Source organism: Pieris rapae, chromosome 1 (assembly GCF_905147795.1).
Source record: "Pieris rapae chromosome 1, ilPieRapa1.1, whole genome shotgun sequence".
Classification (NCBI taxonomy): domain Eukaryota; kingdom Metazoa; phylum Arthropoda; class Insecta; order Lepidoptera; family Pieridae; genus Pieris; species Pieris rapae.
The window spans coordinates 12,859,887-12,886,133 of record NC_059509.1 but is presented as its reverse complement, the minus strand read 5'-3'; the positions used below and the strand labels follow the sequence as shown (position 1 = coordinate 12,886,133).

The 26,247-nt window shown below is 39.5% G+C and overlaps 1 protein-coding gene across 1 annotated transcript; it reads left to right on the top strand.

Annotated features, from left to right (window-relative positions):
- Positions 1-3,765: 3,765 nt before the first annotated feature.
- LOC110997504 (Down syndrome cell adhesion molecule-like protein Dscam2) lies at positions 3,766-25,259 on the top strand. Its single transcript, XM_045629638.1, has 30 exons — positions 3,766-3,788; positions 5,170-5,251; positions 7,186-7,271; positions 13,582-13,656; positions 13,873-14,017; positions 14,838-15,013; positions 15,099-15,189; positions 15,274-15,424; positions 15,501-15,662; positions 15,759-15,894; positions 16,347-16,466; positions 16,752-16,916; positions 17,229-17,373; positions 17,569-17,717; positions 17,804-18,020; positions 18,167-18,362; positions 18,475-18,641; positions 18,711-18,793; positions 18,904-19,041; positions 19,165-19,371; positions 19,576-19,705; positions 19,773-19,957; positions 20,038-20,217; positions 20,602-20,790; positions 21,483-21,704; positions 21,807-22,018; positions 23,073-23,187; positions 23,670-23,835; positions 24,028-24,179; positions 25,167-25,259. Exons 3-29 carry the CDS (start codon positions 7,196-7,198, stop codon positions 24,041-24,043), a joined length of 4,014 nt encoding a protein of 1,337 aa, XP_045485594.1. The 5' UTR covers positions 3,766-3,788; positions 5,170-5,251; positions 7,186-7,195; the 3' UTR covers positions 24,044-24,179; positions 25,167-25,259.
- Positions 25,260-26,247: the final 988 nt, after the last annotated feature.

The following is a 26,247-nucleotide window of genomic DNA, read 5'->3' as shown; positions in this document are numbered from 1 at the left end:
GAGTAAGACATACAAAATCTATTCTTCTTGTAATTAATATTGTTGCAATATAATATATTATTACATTGTATTTATGAACGAAAAGTAAATAAAAATAATTATGTTACCACATGTACCCGTCCGTTGCTCTAAATTAGACGGGAATTTTGAATGGTGATTTATTCGCAGTATCTCATTTAAATGAGATGAAATAAATTGGAGCTTACTATTTGTCAAGCACTCTGCTGGGAGCGTTCCGATTCCGCCGATTCGATTTGCACAAAATTTAATTGAAAATCGAAATCGCCGAATGAAATAAAAGCCGTTCGAGATTATCCTTCGTCGTTTTAATGTTATTTTTATTAATTCCTGCTTCTGTACAAGTCTTCGAAGCGTGCCTCGGTGCTGTGTGATAAACTCTGTTGATTCCGTGGGAACGTTACTTTGAAGAATTCTTAATCTTTCGCTAAAACGGAAAGCACGTTGGACTCTTTTGTCAAGGAATTCATAGCAATGTTTCTTTATTATAAATGTCTGAAAAAGCAAAACACAATGAGGAAACATTTTACGTCTATATTATCTGCAGGTTAATAGGGTGCTGTTTATTCAAAGTTTCCTATTTAATTTGCGCAGTTATGTCGTAAAGTAGCATCATTTAGTCATGATGTCCGTCCTTGGAACTGTCCGGCAGATGTCAACGGTGATGAGGGTGCACGTATAAGTCCTAATTGGAAATCATCTATAAACTCGAAAGGGTTTCATGCCACACTAATACGATCCTTATTTTTATATTACATCCACTTTTCTAATCTCTCTCTCTCTCTATCTCTATATCTCTCACGTGAAAGAGTTCTCATTTTAAGAGTTGGCATTGCGATGAACATTAACCGCAGCAAAAGCGCTGCTCGAGTGAGATTGTTTACATTTGCACCTCGACAAAATTCGACACTCAACTCGATAAACACTCACGCCCAAAAATTGTAAGCATTTGATATTCTGAGTCATATACAAGCAGTGAATTCAATTTTTTAAATTAAAAGGGGCACCTTGTTCGGTAACTTCGTGATTTACAAGTGAGTTTTGTTGCTGCCAAAGTTAAAATTTGTTTTGTATGAAAATATACCAACATACGATAATTTATAAGTATTTCAGGGTAAGTCTATAAAATTACATTTATAAATACAGGATTTAGAAGAAGGTTAAGCAACATGTAACTTTGTAAACTTAACTTTGTTGGAAGGGAATGCCATTTCCCGGTTAAAATATATCTTTTTGGCGAAGATTAATTGGTACAAAACCTTGAATGTTTGCTGCTAAATAAATTAACTTACTGTCTCTTGAATAGATGAACTAGATAAAATAGTGAGCTGTGTTAGGTCACATCTGTATTGGCACAATATTATTTTTTATAGCATATTTAACTATAGAAAAGTTTAGGAAATTAATAAAAACCCCTCATAAATCTTTAAAGAATGTAAATTCTGAAATATTTTATTAGTTTGATTAGGATAATCTCAAGTCTAGTTGTAATAAAAACTTGATGGCATTATTTTGTATTCCTATGTTTGAAGGAACCTCAACTATATAAAAAGCTAAATTAAAAGTTGAAATTTAAAACTAAGTTATAAGGTCACATTGCTTAGTAAATGCGTACATGGTATTCCTTAGGAATGTTGAGTACTTAATAACAATTATTAAAAAAACAATAGTTACTAAGTGACTTTTTTTATTTATTAGTAATCTTACAGCAACATTCATATTATAAATTATTATTAAAATTAGACGATATACAAAGCCATAACAGATTACATCGATAAGTAAGTACGTTAAAAGACCAAAAAATATAAAGTAATAAAAGAAAACTGAAATTTTTTAAAATTTCCAAGAAAAACATGATCGTTTCTGCTAAACAAATTCAAAATCTTCTCGCCTTTTCAAGTATTTCCTCACGTCCTCTTTGGTTAGGTGAAAAATATGGCGTAGATAAAGACCCGAAACTTCGGCGAATAATGCAGGTTGTGTGCGTGTTCATACGCGGCATACGGTGCAGGGATTCTTAATTAAATTAATGACAGCAAATAGGTGATATAATCTATTCAACCATTAAGAATATAAATATTCTAAAGAATCTAAATGAAAATATTTGCAAGAATCGGATAGAATTGATATTTGATACTATTTAAAACTAAGGAAATTCGCAAACTTTGTCAATGTATTGTTTTTTTTTTGCTTTTACGCGAATATAAACAAACGTAAGCAGGTTATATTTATATGTAAGCAGGTTTGTTTATATTTATTAAAAGTTTATTTATTTATAATGTATTGAGATCTTGTTGAATTTGATAACAATTATCTGTGGGTTTTTTTCTCAGGAGATGCTTAAATAATAATGGGCCATGTATTGAGCCGTGATGTGATATTAATGAACATGCTTTTATACCCGCTTAATTCTTTAGCTTACCGTCTGTTAGTTATGCATGATTTTAACAATCTTAAAGATCGCGGCGTCTTCTAAGGGAGAAAAGACTTTTTTGGACATAGTTTAATATAATTTTAAGAATATCGCAGACATTTACAATAATGCATCGATAGTATCTCCATTTATGATTTAGATGATGCTTCCATGAACGGAACTCGGAATTTCGGAACTTTTGCGCAGAAGTGAGACAGTTACCTCTTTACTTAAACAGAGATAAAGTATATTATCGCGCTTAATCGAATGCTATGTCAGCTCTGGTAGAGAACCGTTACTTAATATTTAATCCAACACATTGTTATAAATATTGGGAACAGAATTATGCCGTCTTAGGCCCGAAGACTAAGTTCAGAAAAGTCAACTTCTTTATGGACTTCATAGGAGAGAGGATTCGGAGATTCTTTCTTGTAAATGAGTAGTGGTACAGTGGTACCCTGCTTTAAAAATAATAATAGGTCCCGTGGGAGGCAAGTTAATGACTGAAAATTTTCACTACGGCTTGTCAATGCTGGGTTATGATAAATATGAAATGTTAATTAAAGTTATAAATAAGACACGTAACGTAAAATATACATACTATATAATCAACGAATAAGCAGTTGTTTTATTTAACACGATTTTTATCTATTTTGAAATTAAGCTCACTATGCCCATACTATGTGTGATTTAGTGCTTTTCCTTCAATAATCACTTTATACATAAAATAAAATAATAAATAACTATATTCATAGAAAACGGTTCACACGGCATTTCACTTACAAATTCCCTCCTCTTATGAAAACGTACAATGAAATTTCTTGACAGAATGCCATAAGATTCCAAAACTGAGGTGAATGACAAAGAGAGTTTTATTGAGGACGTGAGTTGTGAGTTTAAATAACGGTATATATCATTATATATATTATCTATTATCAGAATACTAAGGCTGAACCAAATAGTAACGTGAGTCAAAGCTCAAATCACTTTAGGTTTAACTTTGGACCGAATTAATTACACAATCATATTGCAGAATTTATATTTTCTATGACAATCGAGTCAGTAAAAATTATATGCAGGCAAAAAAGCTAAATTTAAAAATGATTAATAACGGATTTACATACTTTATACATCCACAGTTTCGGACAATGGTAGTCTCCTCATTGCGAAGTCTAAAAAGAAATATAAGCTGTGTGTGTGTTATCAAAGGACTGCATCGGCACACAACAAACAATTCAAGTAATGTATTCTTTTAATACTGTTCGTTTCAACTTATTATGAACTACTTTCCCCTTTTTATTCACGTTTTGCATTTTCTTATTTTACAGAAAACGTACCACTGATTTACACAACATCAGTAAGTATTATTTTTGTTAGTTTAGCATCAGAATAAAGTCTTAAAAGTGCGGTTCTATGTGATAATACTTATTGGAGTCATGAGTATGACGCTGTGAGTGATACGCTAGTCTTGTGCTAATGCATCGCATTTATCCTGTACTGAGATCTTAGACACAAAAAAACAAACATGCCAGAGATAAACATTTCCATTTCATCTGCTCTAGGGTTCAAAGGAAAGGTAAAACCTTAGCCGTTTGAGTCACGAAGTAATTCCCGCGGCTTTTGTCTCGCGGCAAACGGTTTGCGAAACAGAAACACGCCACCAACAAAAGCTCAATGCGAGCCTTATATTCTTTCTAAATGCTCTCTTTGCAAAGCAAATAGATATGTTGCTATATTATGTATGTACAAAAATTCGCTTGCTATTTTACAAATTGCTTCGAGGATGTTTCTTTAGATGGCGAAGTTCAGCCCATTTATTTTTAATTAAGCACAAATGAGCCTTTGACAAAATGCTTTCAACGTCCAAACTGAGCCTTATCAACGTTTATAATTAAGAATGAGGGAAAAAACTAAGCAAACCGAAATCCCGAGTTTCGCACAAATAGAACACTCCATATTCGGACGCGCGGTGTCGTGTTCCACAAGTTCCAAAGCTTTGAGATGAGACATTGCGATTCATTCTCGCATTTAAAAGGAAGACTGTAATTTCACCGGCCTTTGTCTCCGGTGCGAGTGCGGGAGTCCTCGCGGGGAAATATGCGCATTCCAAATGGATTTTTATCTTTTTCAAGTGCCACGCTCTATTTGCGAGATTTTTGCTACGAGCGAAACATTTCACGATATTTTATAAACCATCTACACCGTCTGCCAGTATCATTAAAATATTTCTTTTGCCGTTTACAGAATACCGTACAACATAGAAAATTAGAAAAAAACCTTTTAAATGTATGTTCTTTCATGTGTATGAAACGGCCTACGCAATACATAATAGAATTGCTACGTAATGTGTGAGTGAGCTACGAGAATTTAATAGTGATTTCGCTTGGAAGTGCTGTACATATTTTAGTCGAGTAAAAAAATCTCGCCTGTGCTGCCTGTGGTGGATGAGAGTAGAGGCTCGGATGAGAGTAGGTCAGTGCACTCGCGGAAAGTTCACAGTATTGATTTTATTGCGCACGCCCCAAAATATAAATGGGCACTGGGCTATGAAGTGGCCCTGGCCGTTGATTGCGCCCGATTTCATACTACTCGCCGTAGTCGAGTTGCACTGTGTTACGCTGTGCTTCGTTGTCATTCCTGCTCTCCAATGCATAAAGGCACAATGAATACGGATTGAATCCTATATAATGATTTCTGATATTATTTTTTGTTAAGCTAAAGTTGACCCGTCGTTTCAGGTTTCAGTAGTTGGAAGATAAAGAAAAATATTTTCGATATCAGAACTTTGCCGCACATTGAGCCTATTCAGTCAGGGAGAAAGTAAGTATTTCATTACTTATAATGAAGCCACAACGTAAATCCCAGAAGTTCTATTATCATTTTAACATGCCTAAGATTTTTACGAAAACAACTATTGTTTTAAATGAATACAAAAAACAAGAAGATACTATAATGAGATTTTTATTAAAGAAAGCTCTATTCAATTCAATTCGTATTCTTACATTTCACTTCACTTCACAAAAAAGCAGTAAATGGTTCATAATAGCAGATGCAATGTCGAGAAATCTCATTTTGATCTCAACACTAGCATAGCATTTTAGGCTTTATAATAATGTTATTAAGAGCCACTGTCACACTGAGGGTGACATCTCTACGTAATTACCTCAGACGCTCCGACGAGGGCCGACGACCCAGCGCGACTTTGACCCACTTCCGACTAATTTCTCGTCTCACTCTCCCCTTCACCCCTCCAGACATTGCCCCCATAAACGTTTTCATCGCGATTGTGGAGTCGTTTAGTAAGTACATAAGTTCTTTCGGGGGTCTCTTTTATATTCTGCATCAGCGAATGATCGCTCGTTGCAGGTCCAAATCGTTTTTAACAGGTTTAGATACTTTCAGTGATTTAATTATTATTATTGTTTCCATCTTCATTCCATATTAAATTATAATTTTCAGAACTTATTCCGGCTGCTGAATATTTAAAACAATTGACTAGTAAAACAAAACGTTGCTATAAAATTAATTAGCAAGTGTTTAACGTCCAAACATAACGGCTGAATTTTGAATGCGGCGTGATTACGCACACGCGAGCCGACTCCTCGCCCCGCCCCTCGCCCCTCGCCCCTCGCCTCCTTTCAAGTCCGCGGCATGCTAATGTTTATACTTTCACGTCGCCTTCTGCTAGAAGTTTATTTGCCTCGTCATATTTACCTACCGTTACCGTTGATTTGTAAAGTTTCGGTAAGTTTAATTTAAATTAAAAAAAAATTAAATAAACCTGAACAAAAACTGTAGCAACTAGCAAGATAGGTTTACTGAAGTAAAACTTCTTTATCAACGTTGAAAATAAATTTACCGTCACATTTTTCCGTTACGCGCCATCTTTTTCTTGTCACTACCATAACTATGTATATTACAATTAATCAAATTCTTATTCTAATTCTGTAAAAATTGGTTAATTAATTAATAAAAAATATATTAAATATTTCGGAATTTATATTAAGTATTTTTTTTTATTTAGAAATTCTCTAATTTATCTTCATTTAAAAAAATTGTGTAAAGTTGCATGTAGTAGATTATTATTCTAAAAATAAGGTCATAAAGAAGTTTCACTTCTTACGTGTGTACACTAGTACACGTACACATATTTCAAATGTTGTCACAATGCAAAAACGAGTAATAAAAGCCTATGAAAGTTTTCCGAGAACGATTTCTCTACTCAAATCAAATCAAATCAAAAATCATATTTTATTTATAAAGGTAACATAATGTACACTTCTGAACGTCAAAAAAAAGAAATATACATTAAATGATTCTAATTTTACATTTACTGCCTGTTCTCAAATCAAGGGAGTAGAACGGAAGAGAAGAACTGGCAATGAACTCGCCACTCTTTTTAATCGCCAAGTTTTTTTTACACAATGTTTGTAAGGAGCTGCAACCATTACACCATGTTCCATTATGATATCTTGAGTAATAAAGAATTAAAAAATAAATTAAAAACAAAGATTTGTCCTCTATCAGCAGGAGGCATGGTGAAATAGGAGCACGCACTTACATACTCGTGAGAACAACACACAAATACGTAGTATGATCTACGCAAATTTTTTGCTAGTAAAAAATTTGTGTAGATCATAAGACTTCTATTTTACTATTAAAAAGCTTTAAAAATCGGTGACTATGCGACACGTTTAGTTTTATTTAACATTTAGTTGATAAGTAATACATGATTATTGTTTATAATGCTGCAGCTCAATATGCATGGAATTGGAGTCAGAATCCGGGTGTGATGCACTAAGGAGTCATCAGAAATCGCTTCTTAAATCTGGTAGATTTGGTGAGTTCATACGGATATTTTGTATTTTTCATTTTCATTGAAACTATGCAATCTATACAATATTTTCTTAGGATCGCGACAGTACTCACTTTGTCTCACGAAGGCTATGCAACAATAGGTTTTACTGCTAAAAGCTTCTCTTCCACAGGCTGAAAATACAGCTTGTGACTCATAATAAGACAGGCCATAAATATTATGCTTAGCTCAGCCTCTGGAGTGGTGCGGTTAAGAATTACTGTGTCGGGAGCGCGCTTTATTATGCGCTTCACTAGTTTATAATATTAAGGTATAAATATTTATACCATATAATATATATAATAATATGTATTACATATTATTCAACTTTCCAAGTTTGTGTAAAAGTGCAAATTCACAACTAACCCGGCAATCAAAACGAAAAGGGTCCGACATTGGGTTGAGTGTGAATTTGAACGAATACGTACGATCGAGAACTACTACAGGATATAATAAATATACTTGAAAACTAAACGATACCTATCGCATTTTCATCCATTCATTTCATTTGTGTTATAATTGTAATTGTCAAATAAATTACAGTAACGTGCTATGTAAGAAATGCGCCATTGCCTTGGGCTAGAGCTGTCGGCGATATTAAATAATTAATTATTATGTTTGCTATCAGTGTTTGCGTTACGTTACGTTAGCCACGTTATAAAAGTTTCGGGGCAAATTAGATAATTAAGGTTTTAGTCATGAAACTTAGTGCAGTTTCCGAAAAGGTTGATAGCCACTTCACTTAAACAATTTAATATTTATTCAGTTTTACTGGCACAACATGTTTATACTGTATCACAATTAGTACATCACTATTTTAATATTATATTATATATGGTACAGATAATGAAGCTAAAAAGGTGTTAAGACACTAATTGACTATCACGATGATCATTATGAACTGAGCGTAGCGTCCCAAGTATCGAATTTAACATATAATATAACACTTCCTTCTCGCATTGTAACAAATCATATTTTTCCGTATGAAGGCGAAATGGGTTTCTTCTAGCCACCGAGCAACAAATATATTGCGATTTGCTCCTTCATTTTCTCGCAAGGTATTTTATTGCTTTGGGTCGCTCATAAATTTCCTCCCCACTCAGAGAGAAAAATAAAGCCTCGGCTTAGAGCAAATTGTTGTGAGAAAACCCTATCAGTGCTCTCTTATCACCTGCGGACGGAGGGATGCACGAAACACTGAACGCCATGTATAGCAGTCAATTATATAATTATGTATTTTTGTAGTTATCTCACCGAATTCGCAGGCAATGTGGATGCCCTTCGAAATTCCATTCCGCATAATATTAGTTCAAGTGTATTAGGGCCGACAAATAGGAGTTTATATTTCCGATATGCGCAAAAAACACCAAATGTTGGTTAAAATGTGTAAGGCCTTAGTATAATCAATACGACAGTGGTTATTGTAATTAAACAGCAAAGAAGGCGAGATCAACCTTTGCAGTATATATTCTGGGACTGCTTCAGCGGTTACTTTAGCCAAAGGAAACTTGAAATTGGAATAGTTCACCGGATATTTCCCGCCTGACATCCATCTGGGAGAAGGGCAGAAGCCGGGAGTAGGGGGAGGGGTGGCAAACGATTTTTTATTTTCATATGTCAAAAGCTCGTTTTGTGAAGCATCTATTGTACCGACGAATAACGAGGTTATCGCATATTCTTCTTTTGTAGCGAATCGTGCTATTTTTTATAAATTCATGTTGAATTTTTTTAAGCAGTTTCTGTTATTGATATTGTTAATATAGCGATAATTCGGCTTATATAATTTTGTTTAATCTTTTAATTTATTAGTTATTGAAATAGCAATGTACGTTCTGAAGGAACAATTCCATTTTGTATCCAGAGAAAGTATCTCATTGGCTTATAAATTTTTAGCTTGCTCTCTCGATTTACGGCATTGTAAATTCTGAACGAATGCGGGCCGTAAAACGTAAAAAGAATGAATTTTTCAACGGGTCACATTCCGTTTGAGATCTCCGTTATGAAACATTGCGAGGAAAACTTTGCTCTCTTATTGTATATTAGTACATAAATAATGTATGTCAACATATCATGTGTATAACAATTTACAAAAATATCCTAAAATCCTAAGAACCGTCTCATCCCGATCTCAAAAATAATAAGTGCAAGATTGACAAATTTCATAAAAACGGAATGTGCAACAAATTAACTCTGGAGCAGGTAGCACAGGTAGGTAGACCTCCAGGTCCCATCTGAATGTTTTCTGCGAAAAATATTGTTAAGCTCTTGAAACATATTACTTTTAAGACTCTAACATACGCCGATGACTTTGAGGATTTGACCTCTACTACAAACAATAATTTACTAACGCCATCTAGTCTAACAAAATAGTGAATAGTCTAACAAAACTACGTGAATACGAAACCAATTATTAGCTAAATATAAAAATTTATAAATAAATATTGGTCTAGAAAAAATGGTGGCTGCCAATTATTTAACTAGTACATACATGATTTTTTTACATGTTTAATTCGTTCTGAGGTTAAAACTTTTTAATGTCAGTATTGCTAAAATACCGAAACCGAGTCATCATCATCAGCTGACGATGGACTCTGATGGTTGGTACTGGATCTCGAGGATGGTAAGCAGTAGACATACCGTCATTGAGCTCGTTGTAATCAGCTCAGCGAGACGATACAAGAAATGTGACTATATGAACCTGCTGATGGACTCCGAAGGTGAGTAGTGGATCTCGAGGATGGTAAGCAGCAGACATACCGTCATTGAGCTCGTTGTAATCAGCTCAGCGAGACGATACAAGAAATGTGACTATATGAACCTGATGATGGACTCCGAAGGTGGGTACTAGGTCTCGAGGATGGTAAGCAGTAGACATACCGTCATTGAGCTCGTTGTAATCAGCTCAGCGAAACGATACTAGAAATGTGACTATATGAACCTGATGATGGACTCCAAAGGTGAGTAGTGGATCTCGAGGATGGTAAGCAGCAGACATACCGTCATTGAGCTCGTTGTAATCAGCTCAGCGAGACGATACTAGAAATGTGACTATATGAAGCTGATGATAGACTCCGAAGGTGGGTACTGGGTCTCGAGGATGGTAAGCAGCAGACATACCGTCATTGAGCTCGTTGTAATCAGCTTAGCGAGACGATACTAGAAATGTGTTATATGAACCTGATAATGGACTCCGAAGGTGGGTACTGGATCTCGAGGATGGTAAGCAGTAGACATACCATCATTGAGCTCGTTGTAATCAGCTTAGCGAGACGATACTAGAAATGTGTTATATGAACCTGATAATGGACTCCGAAGGTGGGTACTGGATCTCGAGGATGGTAAGCAGTAGACATACCATCATTGAGCTCGTTGTAATCAGCTTAGCGAGACGATACTAGAAATGTGTTATATGAACCTGATAATGGACTCCGAAGGTGGGTACTGGATCTCGAGGATGGTAAGCAGTAGACATACCATCATTGAGCTCGTTGTAATCAGCTTAGCGAGACGATACTAGAAATGTGTTATCTCTCTCTTTAGTCGGCAGCTCATTTCTGAGCGTCGTGGTCAGCAACGAAACATTTAGCGCGGACTATCTGCTTCCACCGGTTTCTGTCCAGCGCTTCTCTTATAACATTGTATAGCTTTGAAGACGATGAGTCTTTCACTTGATCGGTCCATCTGGTTGGTGAACGGCCACGTGATCTTTTGCCTTCTGTGTTACCAACCACGATCAGCTTCTCCAAGTTCTCATCGCCTTTGCGCATTGTGTGGCCGAAATACGATACGATTCGCTGTAGGCATACGGTAGACAAGCGAGTTCGTATGCGAAGTTGGGTCAGGATTGATGTGTTGGTGCGCTTTGCAGTCCACGGTATTCTGAGCATTCGCCGCCAGCACCACATCTCAAAGGCATCGATTCTTTGTCGTTCTCGAGCCAGGATGGTCCACGTTTCTACTCCATACAGGAAGATAGGGAAAACCAGAGCCCGTATCAGTCTTATTTTAGTTTTGATGCCAATTCCTCTTTTCTTCCAGATGTTGCCTAAACGTGTCATGGCATCCTTAGCCATGCCGATTCGCCTTTTTATTTCGGGGACAGAGCTACCGTCGTTGGAGATCTGGGATCCAAGAAATGTGTTATATGAACCTGATAATGGACTCCGAAGGTGGGTACTGGATCTCGAGGATGGTAAGCAGTAGACATACCATCATTGAGCTCGTTGTAATCAGCTTAGCGAGACGATACTAGAAATGTGTTATATGAACCTGATAATGGACTCCGAAGGTGGGTACTGGATCTCGAGGATGGTAAGCAGTAGACATACCATCATTGAGCTCATTGTAATCAGCTCAGCAAGACGATACTAGAAATGTGACTATATGAACTTATTAATATTTAATATTAAATAAATATTAGGTAATATTTACTATAATACCACTATATTTCTTTGAGTTTATTGAAAAAATAATCAATTTCAACGATTCGTCTTCCAGTTGAAATTTTAAATATTTTTCTTGGTTCTGAAACCTACGAGTGCAGCATGTTATATCTAAGCCCGAAAATGAAATCAAAGTCAATCAGACCCAGTACCCACCTTCGGAGTCCACCATCAGGTTCATATAACACATTTCTAGTATCGTCTCGCTGAGCTGATTACAACGAGCTCAATGACGGCATGTCTACTGCTTACCATCCTCGAGATCCGGTCCCCACCTTCAGAGACCATTATCAGGTTCATATAGTCAAATTTCTTGTATCGTCTCGCTGAGCTGATTACAACGAGCTCAATGACGGTATGTCTACTGTTTACCATCCTCGAGATCCGGTCCCCACCTTCGGAGACCATTATCAGGTTCATATAGTAAAATTTCTTGTATCGTCTCGCTGAGCTGATTACAACGAGCTCAATGACGGTATGTCTACTGTTTACCATCCTCGAGACTCAGTATCCACCTTCGGAGTCCATCATCAGGTCCATATAGTCACATTTCTAGTATCGTCTCGCTGAGCTGATTACAACGAGCTCAATGACGGTATGTCTACTGCTTACCATCCTCGAGATCCAGTACCCACTTTCAGATTCCATCAGGTATCAGGTTCAGCAACTTATTTTACTTGGTTGTACAAGTTGCACTTGAAACTTGACAACTCTAAATTTGAGTTTTGTTTGGGTAGGTACTTATATACATATACTTATAACATACAATAATTTTCGAAGTTCATGTCGTCGCCTCACTTGATATTTCTTTTTATATTTTGGCATTTCTAAAAAAATCCGCGGGTAAAAACTAAAATACGCAAATATTTAATTATTATTGGCTTCGACACACAAGCGTAGTCCTCCCGTCGCAAAGCGTTGAGGTGGACTGAAGACAGGCCGCATGCAGGGCTCGCGGGTGTGAAATTGCGGAGGGAAGCCCATTGCGCTTGAGTTTATTTACCTTTTATTACTTTCCATGCCCAGGAAACGAATTAATACAATTTTTTTTTTATCAAAATAATAATATATGCTATATCTAATAATATGTGTAAGATTAAAATAAATCGCATAAACCGTTTTGGAGCGAATTTGTAATTTATGTCTAATCTACGGTTCGATGGTAAATTTTTTTTTGGGAAATTGGTATTGCTTTTATCTTTTTTGATTTTATCAATCGATACAGTAGGCTTCAACCCACAATATATATTTTTTTCAAATGCATATGAGCGACAGTTCTTCCAACAATTTAATTTAAACTAGGGCTAGTTGACCGATTTGAGCACTGTTCAAGCCTTAAAGAGAAGCGACGGCCGTCGGAGATCGTGCTGCCACCTGCCTGTAAATAATTAAAGAATATAGTCAGAAAAGTGGTGCGGCCTGTTTTCTGTGTATCACAAGCGCTCTTCAATATTTTAGGTTTTAAAATTTCCCTGATAGAGGCCAGAGGATCTCTTGTAAACATAAATAAAAACAATTAAAAGAAAAATAAACTTTAACTTGATTGAATTGTGGTACAGCTTTCGACATTTGTAAAGTTCGTATATATTATATTTAATTTGCAAGTACATATTTCGATGAAATGTTGTATTTCATACGTCGCATTCAAACCTTTCAATATCTTGTATAGTTGAGAGAAGAGAGTCTTTTTGATGTTGTAAATTGATTTTATTTTTTATACATGTATTTTCTAAGCGGTCTTTATATATAAGACCGCTCCGTAATGTAGCTTTATAAATATACAGAGTTGGGAGAAAAGTGTAGTGAGCTGGTTTATTGTAGCAAGTACACAAATATCGTTGCCTCATTGTCAGGTGTGCGGTGCTCATTAGCGGCAGAGACGGGTTGTATTCGAGCTCACAAACGGAAACGAGCGAGGCGTTCTTCAGGTAAACAAACGTTTAGTCATGTACTCATAATAAATTTCATTATTCCTCTTCTGAAAAAATGTTCGACATCTCATGAATTTCTAATAATTGATTTTATTAAGAATAAATAAAGGAGACAATGGGCAGGTTCACGCTTAATATAGCCAGATAAATAATTTAAAGAAACACAAAATAATAATTAACTGATCTGTAATGCATGTGTTACGTGGTTCCTAGAGTCAGCTCCGGAGTTAGTGTACACGTTCATTGAGCAGGCGGTGCAGCCCGGTGCCGCAGTCGCCCTCAAGTGCTCTGCCCTCGGGGACCCACCTCCGCGCTTTCGCTGGACCCTGGACGGACAACCCGTTCCCTCACATCATGGGTAAATTGGTTTGCCAGATACTACTTAATATTCGGCGATTCGGCGTAGTACTTAAGTAATAGATAAGAAAACAGAAAATTCATAATATTTTATCACAATACACTCGTCATGGAGAGACGCCTTAAAGAAAACATGTAAGCTTTTAATAGCTATCTTGGAATAACGTCGAACTCCTTGTTTGGTATTCGAGGTCTTTCACGAATCTGCATAATACCGTCGAGTCAGTGAATATTCAATTTTTCCCATTTCATTACAACATTTTTCTTATATCTCGGGAATATTTTCAAAGAAGCTCTTGATCTAATTGAATCCAACTGGTAAACATTAAACAATACAAGTTAACCATGTAGTTTTAAATGTAAATTAGAATAATATACAAAACAGAAATTCTTACTCAATTTGGTTTCACTTAAAACAATTCTAACTTCTTTTTAAACTTGTATGTCTTTCTTGTCATGAAGGTATAAAATCAGAAAGAAGTCAATCGATCATCGTGAGGAAACCAGCAAGCCACTGCAGTTCATATCATAAATGTTATATGTTTTATCTTAATAATATTTTCAGTCATCGAGTGGGCAACTAAAATTAATTCAATTAAATATCGCTGATCGTGATCGCTTATATGTTCAGATCCTAGTGATATTTCCAGCTACCAATAACTGTAGCTATAACTAGCTATTCACTGCTTCTAACGCAAATTTTTTATTACGTATTGGCTACTTTCCTAATTTACCCGACTTAATACAAATGCCTTGGGGCTAATAATCACTGTAATGAAAATAATGGTATAAGAGAAAATAATCCGTTTTCTTCTGAATAGGGCCTCCATATCAGAAGGCCGTGAGAGCGGTCCCTCAGGCGTGGGTGGCAGCCATAACTACGTGGTCTCGACTTTGTCACTGGGGGGTGCAAGAGTGGAGCACGGAGGCCGCTACGAGTGCCGCGCCGTAAACTCGCACGGCTCTGTCGCGCACTTAGCCCGTCTTAACGTTTACGGTACATCGTGGACTTTTAATCTACGAATTACATCCCGAATCCGAAAACGCAACAATTTCTTTAAAATAATACATACTCTCTGTAGGTCCACCATACATACGAGCAATGAATCCAGTGAAGGCCGTGGCTGGGACGGAAATTTCAGTCTGGTGTCCGTACTACGGCTTTCCAATCGAGTACGTTTTACGTGTCTATTAAATTTTTTAGTCGGTCTATAAAGAAGAGCAAGGTCAAACTTTGACGTTAATCTTTCAATCCAGCTCGGTGAAATGGGAAGGAGGAATGGGTTCCGATGCGAGATATCAACAGCAAGACGGCCGTTTGACTATTATCAACGTGGACAAGAGCAGAGATCAAGGCGGCTGGACCTGTTCAGTTATGACACCGGGAGGAGAATTAGCTAGACGAGAGGTGATTATTCAATTTAAACGTGTGATTGTAAATCGAATTTAAACGAGAGTTATTACGATTGTGGTGTCAACGTCAGGTGCAAGTGTCGGTGGTGTCACCGCCGGTAGTATCGCTTTCGCCGCCGCCTGCGCTACGCGCCGCCGACCGCGCCCAACTCACCTGCACCGTGACATCGGGCGACATGCCCGTCTACTTCTCTTGGCTCAAAGATCGTCTGCCAGTCTCTACCGCGCTACAGGTCCACCTTCCCATTATATCTCCAAAGTTTCTTGCACTACTCATTCGCTTATAGAACTCGTTTTGTCATTCAATAATGGCGCTGATAATACCGCAGGTGGAAGAGCGCGGTGCGGAATTCTACAGCATGCTGGTGTTCAAAAGGGTCTCGGCGGCGCACAGCGGCGTATACACATGCGTCGCCACGAACGCCGCCGGACGAGCCAACGCCTCCGCCGAGGTCGCCGTCAAAGGTAGCGAAACTTGACTCTCGATAACATGTCATAAGAAATAAATGAAGTTTTATCCTGCGACGTCCATCTAACGACTTAAAATTTCCGCATCACTCGAAACTTTCTGGCTGCAAAAGTTAGGTTTTAAACCTCTTAGAAAAATGACTTTCAGTTTGAGATTTATGAAGAGAGTAAACAAAAACTGTATTAGCTTACAGCTATCTTATTATCTAAAAAGTGAAATAATTTCACTTTATTATTAAGCTATTATTGCTTTTGATGCTTCATAAGTAGGAAGTACTTTGTTCTTTGTAAACCATAGTAATATAGAATACCTACATAATGTTGCCGATCTCGAGCAGTAGAACCCTTTAATGCACATAGTTTCATTTCCTTTATGAGTGAGCGAGAGACATGAGCTTAGACGGTTCATTTCTGACATACTATCGACAATGTCAATCGTATGCATACAGTACCACCGTATTGGCAAACGGAGCCGGCTGACGGCGCAGTTTTGCTCAACGGGTCCCTCACCATCTCGTGCGACGCACGAGGCCACCCGCTTCCCTCCGTCTATTGGACCAAACTAACCGGTGAGATGTAAATGCGAATCTTTTATTAATATGTGACTTAAGATGAATAGTGCGCATTATCGCCGTACATGTATCTATCTCTCCAGTTCAGACAATCAGTATGAAAAACTTAGCGATTATAGAATGGGGAAAGTTCCTTGCCAGTTCTTCTTGCCCGCTCTACGCCCTTGACTTGCGAACTGGTAGTAAATGTACATTTAATTATTTTAATTATTTTTTTGACGTTCATAAGTGTACTTGTTTACCTATATGGATAAAGATATTTTGAGTTTGATGCATGGGCAGGAAACACAGAGACAGCATTGGGTGCCGTATCAGAGCCGGCGGTGCTGAGCAATGGGTCGTTGTGGTTGGCGGCGGCGCGTGCCGACCACTCCGGCCGATACCGCTGCCGTGCCGATAACGGAGTGCCGCCGCCACTCGCCAAGACTCTCAAAATACACGTCAATGGTAATTGAAAATCACAATTTGCCTTATTATTATTATTATAGTGCTTGTTTTGTTGTTGTTTGGCTCGTTTATAACACGACAGATGCGGTATTTTGTATGTCAATTCCGAGTGTCGAGTGTAGAGTGAGTTACAAGCTGTAATATTGAGATCTGGCTATTGCTAAGCAATTGAATACCACTGACTTCAGAAACATTCTTGTAGTTAGTATGCATACGAAAAGCAAGAAACTATATTTTAATTTGTCAAAATTGTATAATGTTTTCGTAGTGGCATCTTATTATTAATGGATATATAATATACAAAAAATTAAGAACCGGCGCGGTTCGAGTCTCAGTCGGCAAACGTGTCAGCGGCGCAGGGCGAGTCTGTCCGGCTGGTGTGCGCGGTGCGCGGCGACACCCCACTCGCCATCGCCTGGACGCACGCCGGCCGACCGCTCCCTAACTCTGACTACAGGTGTGGAGACTTTGATGAATAATCTTTATAAGTCAAATCAATCGAGTAATTTCTGTCTGTCTCGCCTTCGGTCTTAATAAGGTGGGCTGTGTGTTACTCCCAAAATGAAACGGAAGTTTTAGGTTCTAAGCTTTAATAAAACGATAATTTTATATTTACTAGAACGCCGTTTCAAAAGAACTTGTTTATGCGTAGGATGAGTATTTCGGAGACGCGTAGTGCAGAGGGTCTGCGCAGCGAGCTGGTTGTAGAGCGCGCCGGAAGACGGGACTCCGGTGTGTACCGCTGCCAGGGCTCGAACCCCTACGGCCGCTCAGACCACTTCTTGCATCTTGCTGTACAAGGTGACGAAATCACGAATTGGTTAGGCGAATCTGAAACTGAAATGACTTCAGAAACCCTGAAATATAAATTGAATACAAACACTCAGAGCCGCCAGAGCCACCGAGCGACTTTCGTGTGGTGGAGACGACATCTAGATCGGTGCGAGTGTCGTGGCGGCGACCATACGACGGCAACTCACCCGTGGTTTCTTATGAGCTGCAGTATCGGCCGCATACGCACCTTCCTCCTGCTTCCGACGGCTGGTCAGACGCGCGAGCGCATAATGTGTCGGTCTCCCCGCCCTCCCACGACGCTTATTCTGAGTGAGTAACGGCTTTATGAAACGCAATGTTACAAGATCACGCTAAATAAATGTTTTTCTTTCTTAAACCCAAGCGTACATAATGTGTAAACAAATTGAAAACTTTAATGGATCCCATCCCATTACCTAAGATTGAAATTCCTTTAGCGTGGAGAGCGCCACTATAGATTCGCTGGAACCAGCCACAGCTTATTTGGTGCGGGCTCGCACGCTGACAGCACAATTTGCGTCTACACATACCCGCGCCGTCCTGGCCCTCACGCAGCACGAGCCGCCTTCCCGCCCACCCCTCGGTCTGCGGGCATCTGCTCCACGGCCTGCCACCGTCGAACTAGCCTGGCAGGTAACACTCGTCCCTTGGAGTATACCAAGCAGCTCTATGAACGGTGATTATTGTGTGTGAGATCTGAGATCCATATGTAGCCCGCTCGTAAAGTCGGTCGCGTATGACGCAGGCGCCGTCGCAGTCGTCTTGGAACGGGGAGCTCCTCGGGTACACGGTGTGGTGGTGGGTGTCGGCTGACGGTGCGGTGTCGGGCGGTGCCAACGTCGGTATGGAGTTCGCCACTGTCCGAGGAAAGGTCACGAAGTACATCATTGAAGGACTGGAACATTATACAAGGTAAGTTCATTTCAATAATGACGACTGTATAGGACGAGACGCAGAACACTTAATTATAATTTTTAACAGATATTCAGTGAGCGTCAGAGCTTTCAATAGCGCTGGTGCCGGACCGGCCACGCCCCCAGTGAACACGTTAACTAAAGAGAGTGGTAAGCCTCTTTATGATATCTAGATATTAATCGAAATTACATGAAACCTGTTTACTTTGTATCAATTCAATAAATAAATACAGAAATACAAGTTAAAAAATCTAATAAAGTGCCATCGGAGGGCCCGCGTGCAGTTCGCTGTAGAGCGGTATCACCGCAGAGCCTCAAAGTGGAGTGGTCTCCGCCGCCTGCGCACGCACACCACGGAGCGCTGTTGGGTTATAAACTTCTGTATCGGCCTGAACTCAGTGAGTACGATTTGGCGATCATTAATAGTGTTTCATAGTGCATAACCTTATCAAATAATAAAGATTAGTCTAAGAATTACAAAAGGCAATTGTAGCTGAACAATGTCAGTTGTTTGTTATCAGCGGCGGAATGGATGGAGTGGGACGTGCGGGGTGCGAGCGGGGGGAGCACTGGAAGTTGGGGCGCAGAGGTGAAGCGGGTGTCGGGCGTGGAAACGCTCGTACTGGCGCTGCAGCCGCACGTCAACTACACCGTGCAGGCGTTGGCCTACACTGCCGCCGGAGACGGTGCTCCTGCCCCACCTTTGCGCTGTGCCACACACCAGGACGGTCAGCTTATCCTCTCTGCCACTACAAGCGAACAATTGGTCAAACCTGATAAGACATAACTTGATTCTGTTGGTATTTAATATTTGCAATTCAGCTAAGACGTTTACCTATAATAATTTAATAGTGTTATGTCTATACACGACTGAACGCCGATCCCTTAATATTCTTTATTAAGGTAAGTATATAGTTTAAACGCGAGTACAGTTCCAGGACCACCGGCCGCCATAAAAGTAGTGGCCACGTCCGCTTCAGCTTTGGCAGTCAGCTGGCTGCCACCCGTGAGGGCCACTGGACCGGTACTCTATTACACCGTCTTCTATAGAGAGCTGGGCAGGTAACTGTCGAACGTAAGCATCCATCGCAACATTAGGCTTCACATTCACGATTTCGATTTGTCGCAGAGAGCGACCGCCGCAGTCGACGAGAGTGCCCGTCGAGGATGGCGAAAAGTTGGTCGGCTTGGGCGGAATGGCCGAGTTGCGACCTCTTACCGAGGGCGCCACTTACGAAGCCTGGGTCACGGCGCATTCCGCCGCCGGCGAGGGCGAGCCTTCCGCTCCGCAACCCGCCACTACCACCGCCAGAGGTTTAGCCATTTCTAAGTCAATATTCAATAATTGCATAATTTATTCATACGTCTAAGTCTAAGCTTCGACACACGTGCAGCGGGTGTGCGGGTGCTATCGTTCGGCTTGTGGACTCGAGTTGGATGCGGTCGAGCGCTGCAACTGGCCTGCACGTGGCGCGGAGACCCCCCTCCTAGGGCCCGCTGGCTGCGCGCTGACCGCCCCCTTACGCACGACCCGCGTGCCCGACTCACGCCACTCGGACATCTCGCTCTGCACGGTCAGTGAGTCCGGACTAATTCAGATACTTTAGCGATCGGTATCATTTCACCGATGCGTTGTGTCGCTACGAGTGTTATCTGCAATACATAAGGTTAATGCAGTCATTACCCGACCCCTTGAAGGAAAGTTTGAAATTGATGTGATTTTTCAAGGTCAGCGTTTTCGTGTACATTCACTCATTATTGACCAAAACTTTGAATACGTATTTTTATTTTTTTACCATAACAATAATAAAATAACAAGGAGAACTGAGAAAAAATCCGTTGATTTGAGCAGCAAATCCAAGTGGTATGTAATATTTTTAAAATGAATATTATAACCATAACTAATGTGTTTGGATATTCTCAGCAATCAGTTTAGTTGTGGCCTTTATCTTATACAGACTTGGACGCGTCAACGAGCGGCAATTACACGTGCTCGGCCCGCAACACCTTTGGCTCGGAGGAGGTGACCTACCGCGTGGAGTGCCTTCCGCCCCCCGTGCCCCCCGCCCTTACTCTTCTACACGCCGACCACACCGAGGCGCAACTCGCTTGGCGCACTGCACACCATGCCGCGGCGCCGCCTCACGGTCAGTTATACTCCTACTCTTTTGTGGCTATAAAATACTTAGTCGATTGATTCGTGTTTTTTAAGTTTTAGCATCGTACAAATCGCTTACCCGTTGTTTGTTCGAACATACAACGCTACACATACGTATAATTATGTATTTTAAACATTTTTTTTAGTAGGGATTAATAATTTTCTAACAAATAAATGCGATTCTAATAACAGAATTTTAATAAGTAGCAAGAAAAACGATAACACAATTACATTTAAATCACTTTTCATTCCCTTATTTATTTACTATTACTATTAATTGTTCGGGTTCAATTCTGCCGAGACGAGACCAGCATTTTTGCCCCAAAGCAATATCCTGACCTCGAAAATCATCAGCCAACAAAAACTTGACCGAACTACTAATACAAAAAAAATATAGGTTATCATCTTTTCAGCTTTTCAATACTCCGAAATCATACGAAACAGTCTAACAAGCAAAAAGCGTCATTTGATTTCGACGTCGTGCAAAATAATATCATATTGTGTTCGTCAATCTCAAGGACTAATAAACTAAACTACTAAATAAGTATAAGTCGTCATTAAAAATAAAGTGAAGTGAAGTAAATAAGAGAAAAAAATAGATATAAATTATTCATTATTTTTATGATATGATAATTAATTAAATAGAGCCTAATTACTTCCTATATCTTTTACTCTGAACAGGTTTTACGATTTCGTGGATACGTTTGAGAGAAGATAGCATAGAGTCGGAGCAGTCTCGTTCCGATATAGAAGAGAGAACGATAGAGATGGGAGGAGAGGCGAGTGGCGTGACACTGCGAACGCTGTCCTGCGGGGCCACATACTCCGTACGTGCCGTGGCGCATTCGCGAGCCGGCAGTTCGTCGCCCTCCGCGCCTCTCTTAGTCAGGACAAAACCGCCTGGTGGGTACCATCACGAATGAAGACGCAGGCGAGCCCTCGTTTAACCGTCACAAACGGACTGCAGCGGCGTTCTTCTGGTGTTAAGTCATGTGCATGTGACAGTGTTGGTGTGGGAGGGCGGAGGAAGCCCGGAGGAGAGCCGCGAGGGGGCGGAAGCGGCAGTGTGGAGTAACAGCAGCGCTATTGCCGTGGATGCTCGTCGGGCCGTGCGTTGTGGTGCTCGCCTCGTGCGCATACAGTGGCGCGTCGCCAGCGCCGCCTCACCCGCACCCTGGGCTGACGCCGACCTCACGGCGTTGCATCACCGTCGAGAGGTAGGCTTTACTTTTATGCTCTTTAATTCTAGTCCCTGACTCTCATGACCCTCAATAACACTTTTTGTTTTGTTTTGTACACTTGTGCATTATAGGTGTAATGTAGATATTTTCATAAAAGTAAGGAATACACATTAGGAAAAGCCTTTTTTCCCACACAATAAATTGAGATAAAATTTTACACCATTCCAAATGACTCCCACCTTAAGTCTCGCGGCACGCAATGGAGAGCTGGAGCACTGAGGCGCACCGGCCCGTAATAACAATTAGTTATGTAAAACATTAAATTAATGTAATTGTATCAATTTTCTAAAAAGGATTACTTGGCTTGCGATCAAATATATCGTGTAAATTTCAAAATCATGTTCCTTATACATTTTCGTCATTAAGTGAATTAAAAGTGTCAAAAATTGACTATGTTTGGATTTTTTTCTATCGAGCGAAGTTATTTAAATCGTATCTCAATCTTTTAAAATGGATACATAAACTACTCAGCTCTACAACATATTTTCCATTCGCTCTACTTCAAGAAACGTTGACGACAAATGGAAAGAAACAATGTACTTCTTTGGAATTGGTCCTTAAAATAATATTATTATCGTTAGGTTCACTCGTGTTTAAATCATAACAAATTTAGAATATTAGGTTAGCATTGTTTACATTTAGAGGTTGCGTTTGAATATTCAAAATAAATAAATTTCAACTATAACAAATGTGTGCCGTGTATTTATTTATGTACAAGTTTTGTTGCAATCTACTTTTTAATTTCAAAACTAAATAATACTTTGGTGTAGGTATCTACCCATAGATTGAGTTAAATAAATATAATAATTGATATCAAATAAAGTATAACCGCCGTTTCTTTATTGTTTGTTCCGCGCAAATTTCCTAGAATTAGCGGTGAAAATAATATATGTACCTACATAAATTTACCTAATTTAATTAATACGTAACAAACCGCTGATCCCAAATAATTTATGAAGACTTTATTGGGCATAAACTGTAGTTTCAGATTGTTTATTTTATGTGATGATGACCACCCTGGACGCCACAGGTGGTGATAGGCGAGTTGTCAGCGAGCACGTGGTACACGCTGCGACTTTGGACCACCACCGATACTGCTCGTCACCAGGCTGTACTCTACGCCGCTACCACTACGCACTCTGGCGGTATACATCTTTAATATATATAAATTACGTGTCACGTTGTTTGTCCTACATAAGTTCTCCTACCGTTCCCCTTGTATAGTTTACTACTATGTAATATAAAAAAACCTTAGCCACAGCAGCGCTTGGCCGAGTCTGCTAGTTATTTTATATGTTCAAGATCACAACGTCACATATTGGACTTGAACAAGGATATTACCAAGTTACTAGCTGAGTTTATAAATGCTGCAGCACTCTTCGTACTTATATTATATAATACTAAAAAGAATAGGTGGAAGAAATTTCATTTTTCCGTGACGAGTAACAACTCTACGGAATGGCATAACAGAAAACGTTATTGGAAAAATAAAATTTGCATCGATTCCGAGCGTTTGTTTTCATATTTTCATGTTGGAGTGTAAAAGTGTAACTTATTATGGATAACTAAATTATAAAGCTATCACGAGCGCGTAGCGTGGGGTTCAGATCACGGAATGTGTCTGCAGAACGTCTTCGGCGCCCGACGTCTTTCTACAGCGAAGGTGCTGCGGGTCGGCCGCCGCCGGGCACCGAGCAGACGGAGCGCGTGCTGGGCGCCGTGTCTCTGGCGTTCGCCGCCCTCGCCGCGCTCGCTGTCACCACATTACTGCTCGTGCTGCTCGCCCGCCGAAGGTAAATCAGTATCCTCGTAATCAATATGAGAATAAGAATATATTAATACAAGAAAACGCAAACGAGAAAAACCATATAAAAACCAAATGTGGAGCGAAGTACGCTAAATATAAAACTACATGATAGTAGGCGATTTTGAATACGATAAAGGCACATGTGAACGATAAAACTATTGCTCAGAATATGTTGTAGCTCGCTGTGGTCGTGACGCGTGGGCGGGCGGCGAGAAGGTCGGCGCTGCAGTCACTCGGGCGCAAGTACCGATAAGTCTGTTTGCGTGGAGCAACAGAATCTACGCAACTGTCAGCACGATTACAAACACGACAAGTTGTCTCCGGCTTCAGGTATGTAACAAAGTTATCTAAAAGTCTTTGTTCACTACGTTAGATGCCTTACATTTAAACTGTAAGATAAACTTAGTTTAAACTTATAACCTCGTTTTAACAATATACCTCGTTATGTCATTCGATATGTAATCAATAAAACCAAAAAGGCAATTTGATAGTATATGATACATAAGTGTTATTAAAAGTATAAAGGAGAAAAATTGGCAATTAGTACTAGATCGGATTGTATAAGGAAAATAAATCTCCCTTTTTTAAAATAGCTTAATATTAATTAAACACATCTGTGACAATTAATGTCACTTTGTATAATATAATAGCAAGGAGCATAGATCCTATAAAGATAGTGTCGAAGCTTAGATTCTGAGTTGTTACGTCACCGTTTATAATTCCGTCATGGTTTCTACATGAAATCTAACTATAGCTTAACATATTTTACTTTACATGCTTTGTCTTTACTTTATGCTGTAGCTCTTTAATATATGTTGTACGAAATATTTTCATTGTTTTAAATTGCTTATTTTTTATGAAATCTGAATGCTACACGCTGTTGCGCCAACGAAATTTTTCTGATCGCTGTATATAGGACGACATATAGACAGATAGGACTGACCGGAATTTAGGAATACGACCACCTCCACCACCTCCTTAACAGATCTTACATTTTCTTTTGAAGTTTAAATTCAAATAAATATTTAAAGAATCTGTATAAAAATAATATTGAGTAATAAGATGTCAAATACATAATAATACGTGAACATGAAAGAAAAGAGAGTGAAATAAGGAAGAGAATAAATGTGGACGCAGCTGGGTTTGACAATAACGAGAGATGTTTGTTGACTAGGTTAATTAATTATAAAAGAATATAGCAGATATCTGAAACAATTAAGTTATATCTGTAGGAAAAATGTTTCGCTTTTAGAAGCCGTATAAAAATACGTAATTGGCTAATTAGTCACAACTACATGCCGCACGGGATGTGTGTAGACGTGTACGAGATCAGCCCCTACGCGACCTTCGCCGTTGGCGGTGAGGCGGCCGAACACACTTTACAGTTCCGCACGTTTGGTCTTCGCGACAACGATGCGCCTCCGCACCGCGTCTGTCGCCACCAGCATGCACATCGGCAACGCTCCGACGGTAAGCAACGGCGACTACCATTTGGGCACAAATTTAAACACAGACTATACAGTTTCTAATGTGACGACAGATAAGCATCATTCGGAATGCGAGCTGCAGCAGCTGAGTCGATACGAGAAAGTGAGGCCGCGGGCTTGCGCCGCCACGTCCTACTGCGTGCCTCTCGGACATCACGGTGAGTATTTCCACACACCGCGGCCGGTGGTAACTTTGACGCACCTGTATTTCTAATCCCGTGTCGCAGGTGGTGGCGGAAGCGGCGGCGGGGGTGGAAGTGGAGGAGGGTTGTCGGAGGTTTACGCGGGAGACTCGAGTGTCGAGTCCGGCCCTGGCTCCCTCTCGCCACGGACCCAACACGACCATAGCTAACGGGCACAGAGAAGCACATCGATGACTAAATCATTTTAGGCGTCGCAAGTGAGGCTTAATCAGAATCTCAATAAGCTCTTCGACATTATTCGCAGCGGTAGCAATATTACTAGGTATCGACTGCCACTGTCATTATCCCTCATAAATCCTTTGTTAATATCCTAATTTTTTCACAGAAATACTCACACATATACTTTTTCTCAAAACATATTTGATTTAGACATTTTATTAATAATTTGTAAAATATGCCGAGAATTATTACTTAGTGATACCCAATTTGGTATTCAGCTCTCGTCGGGGTTTCCGATTGCGGAGAGTGAAGTTTCTGTGAGAAACGAATGCTCAGTGTAACTCTCAAAGTAGGTACTTTAATATTAATTGGAGTGAGGCGTCCGCCGCGAATTAGGCCGCACACTCGGTCGACGCCACCTTTGATTCGGTTTGCAATAGCAATTAGCAATTAATAAGTATAAACGTCACATATATGTAATAAAAATAAAAATAGCAGAGATGCTCAAGATCGAAATAGGAAATACTTAAAAATATAAAATAACTTTTA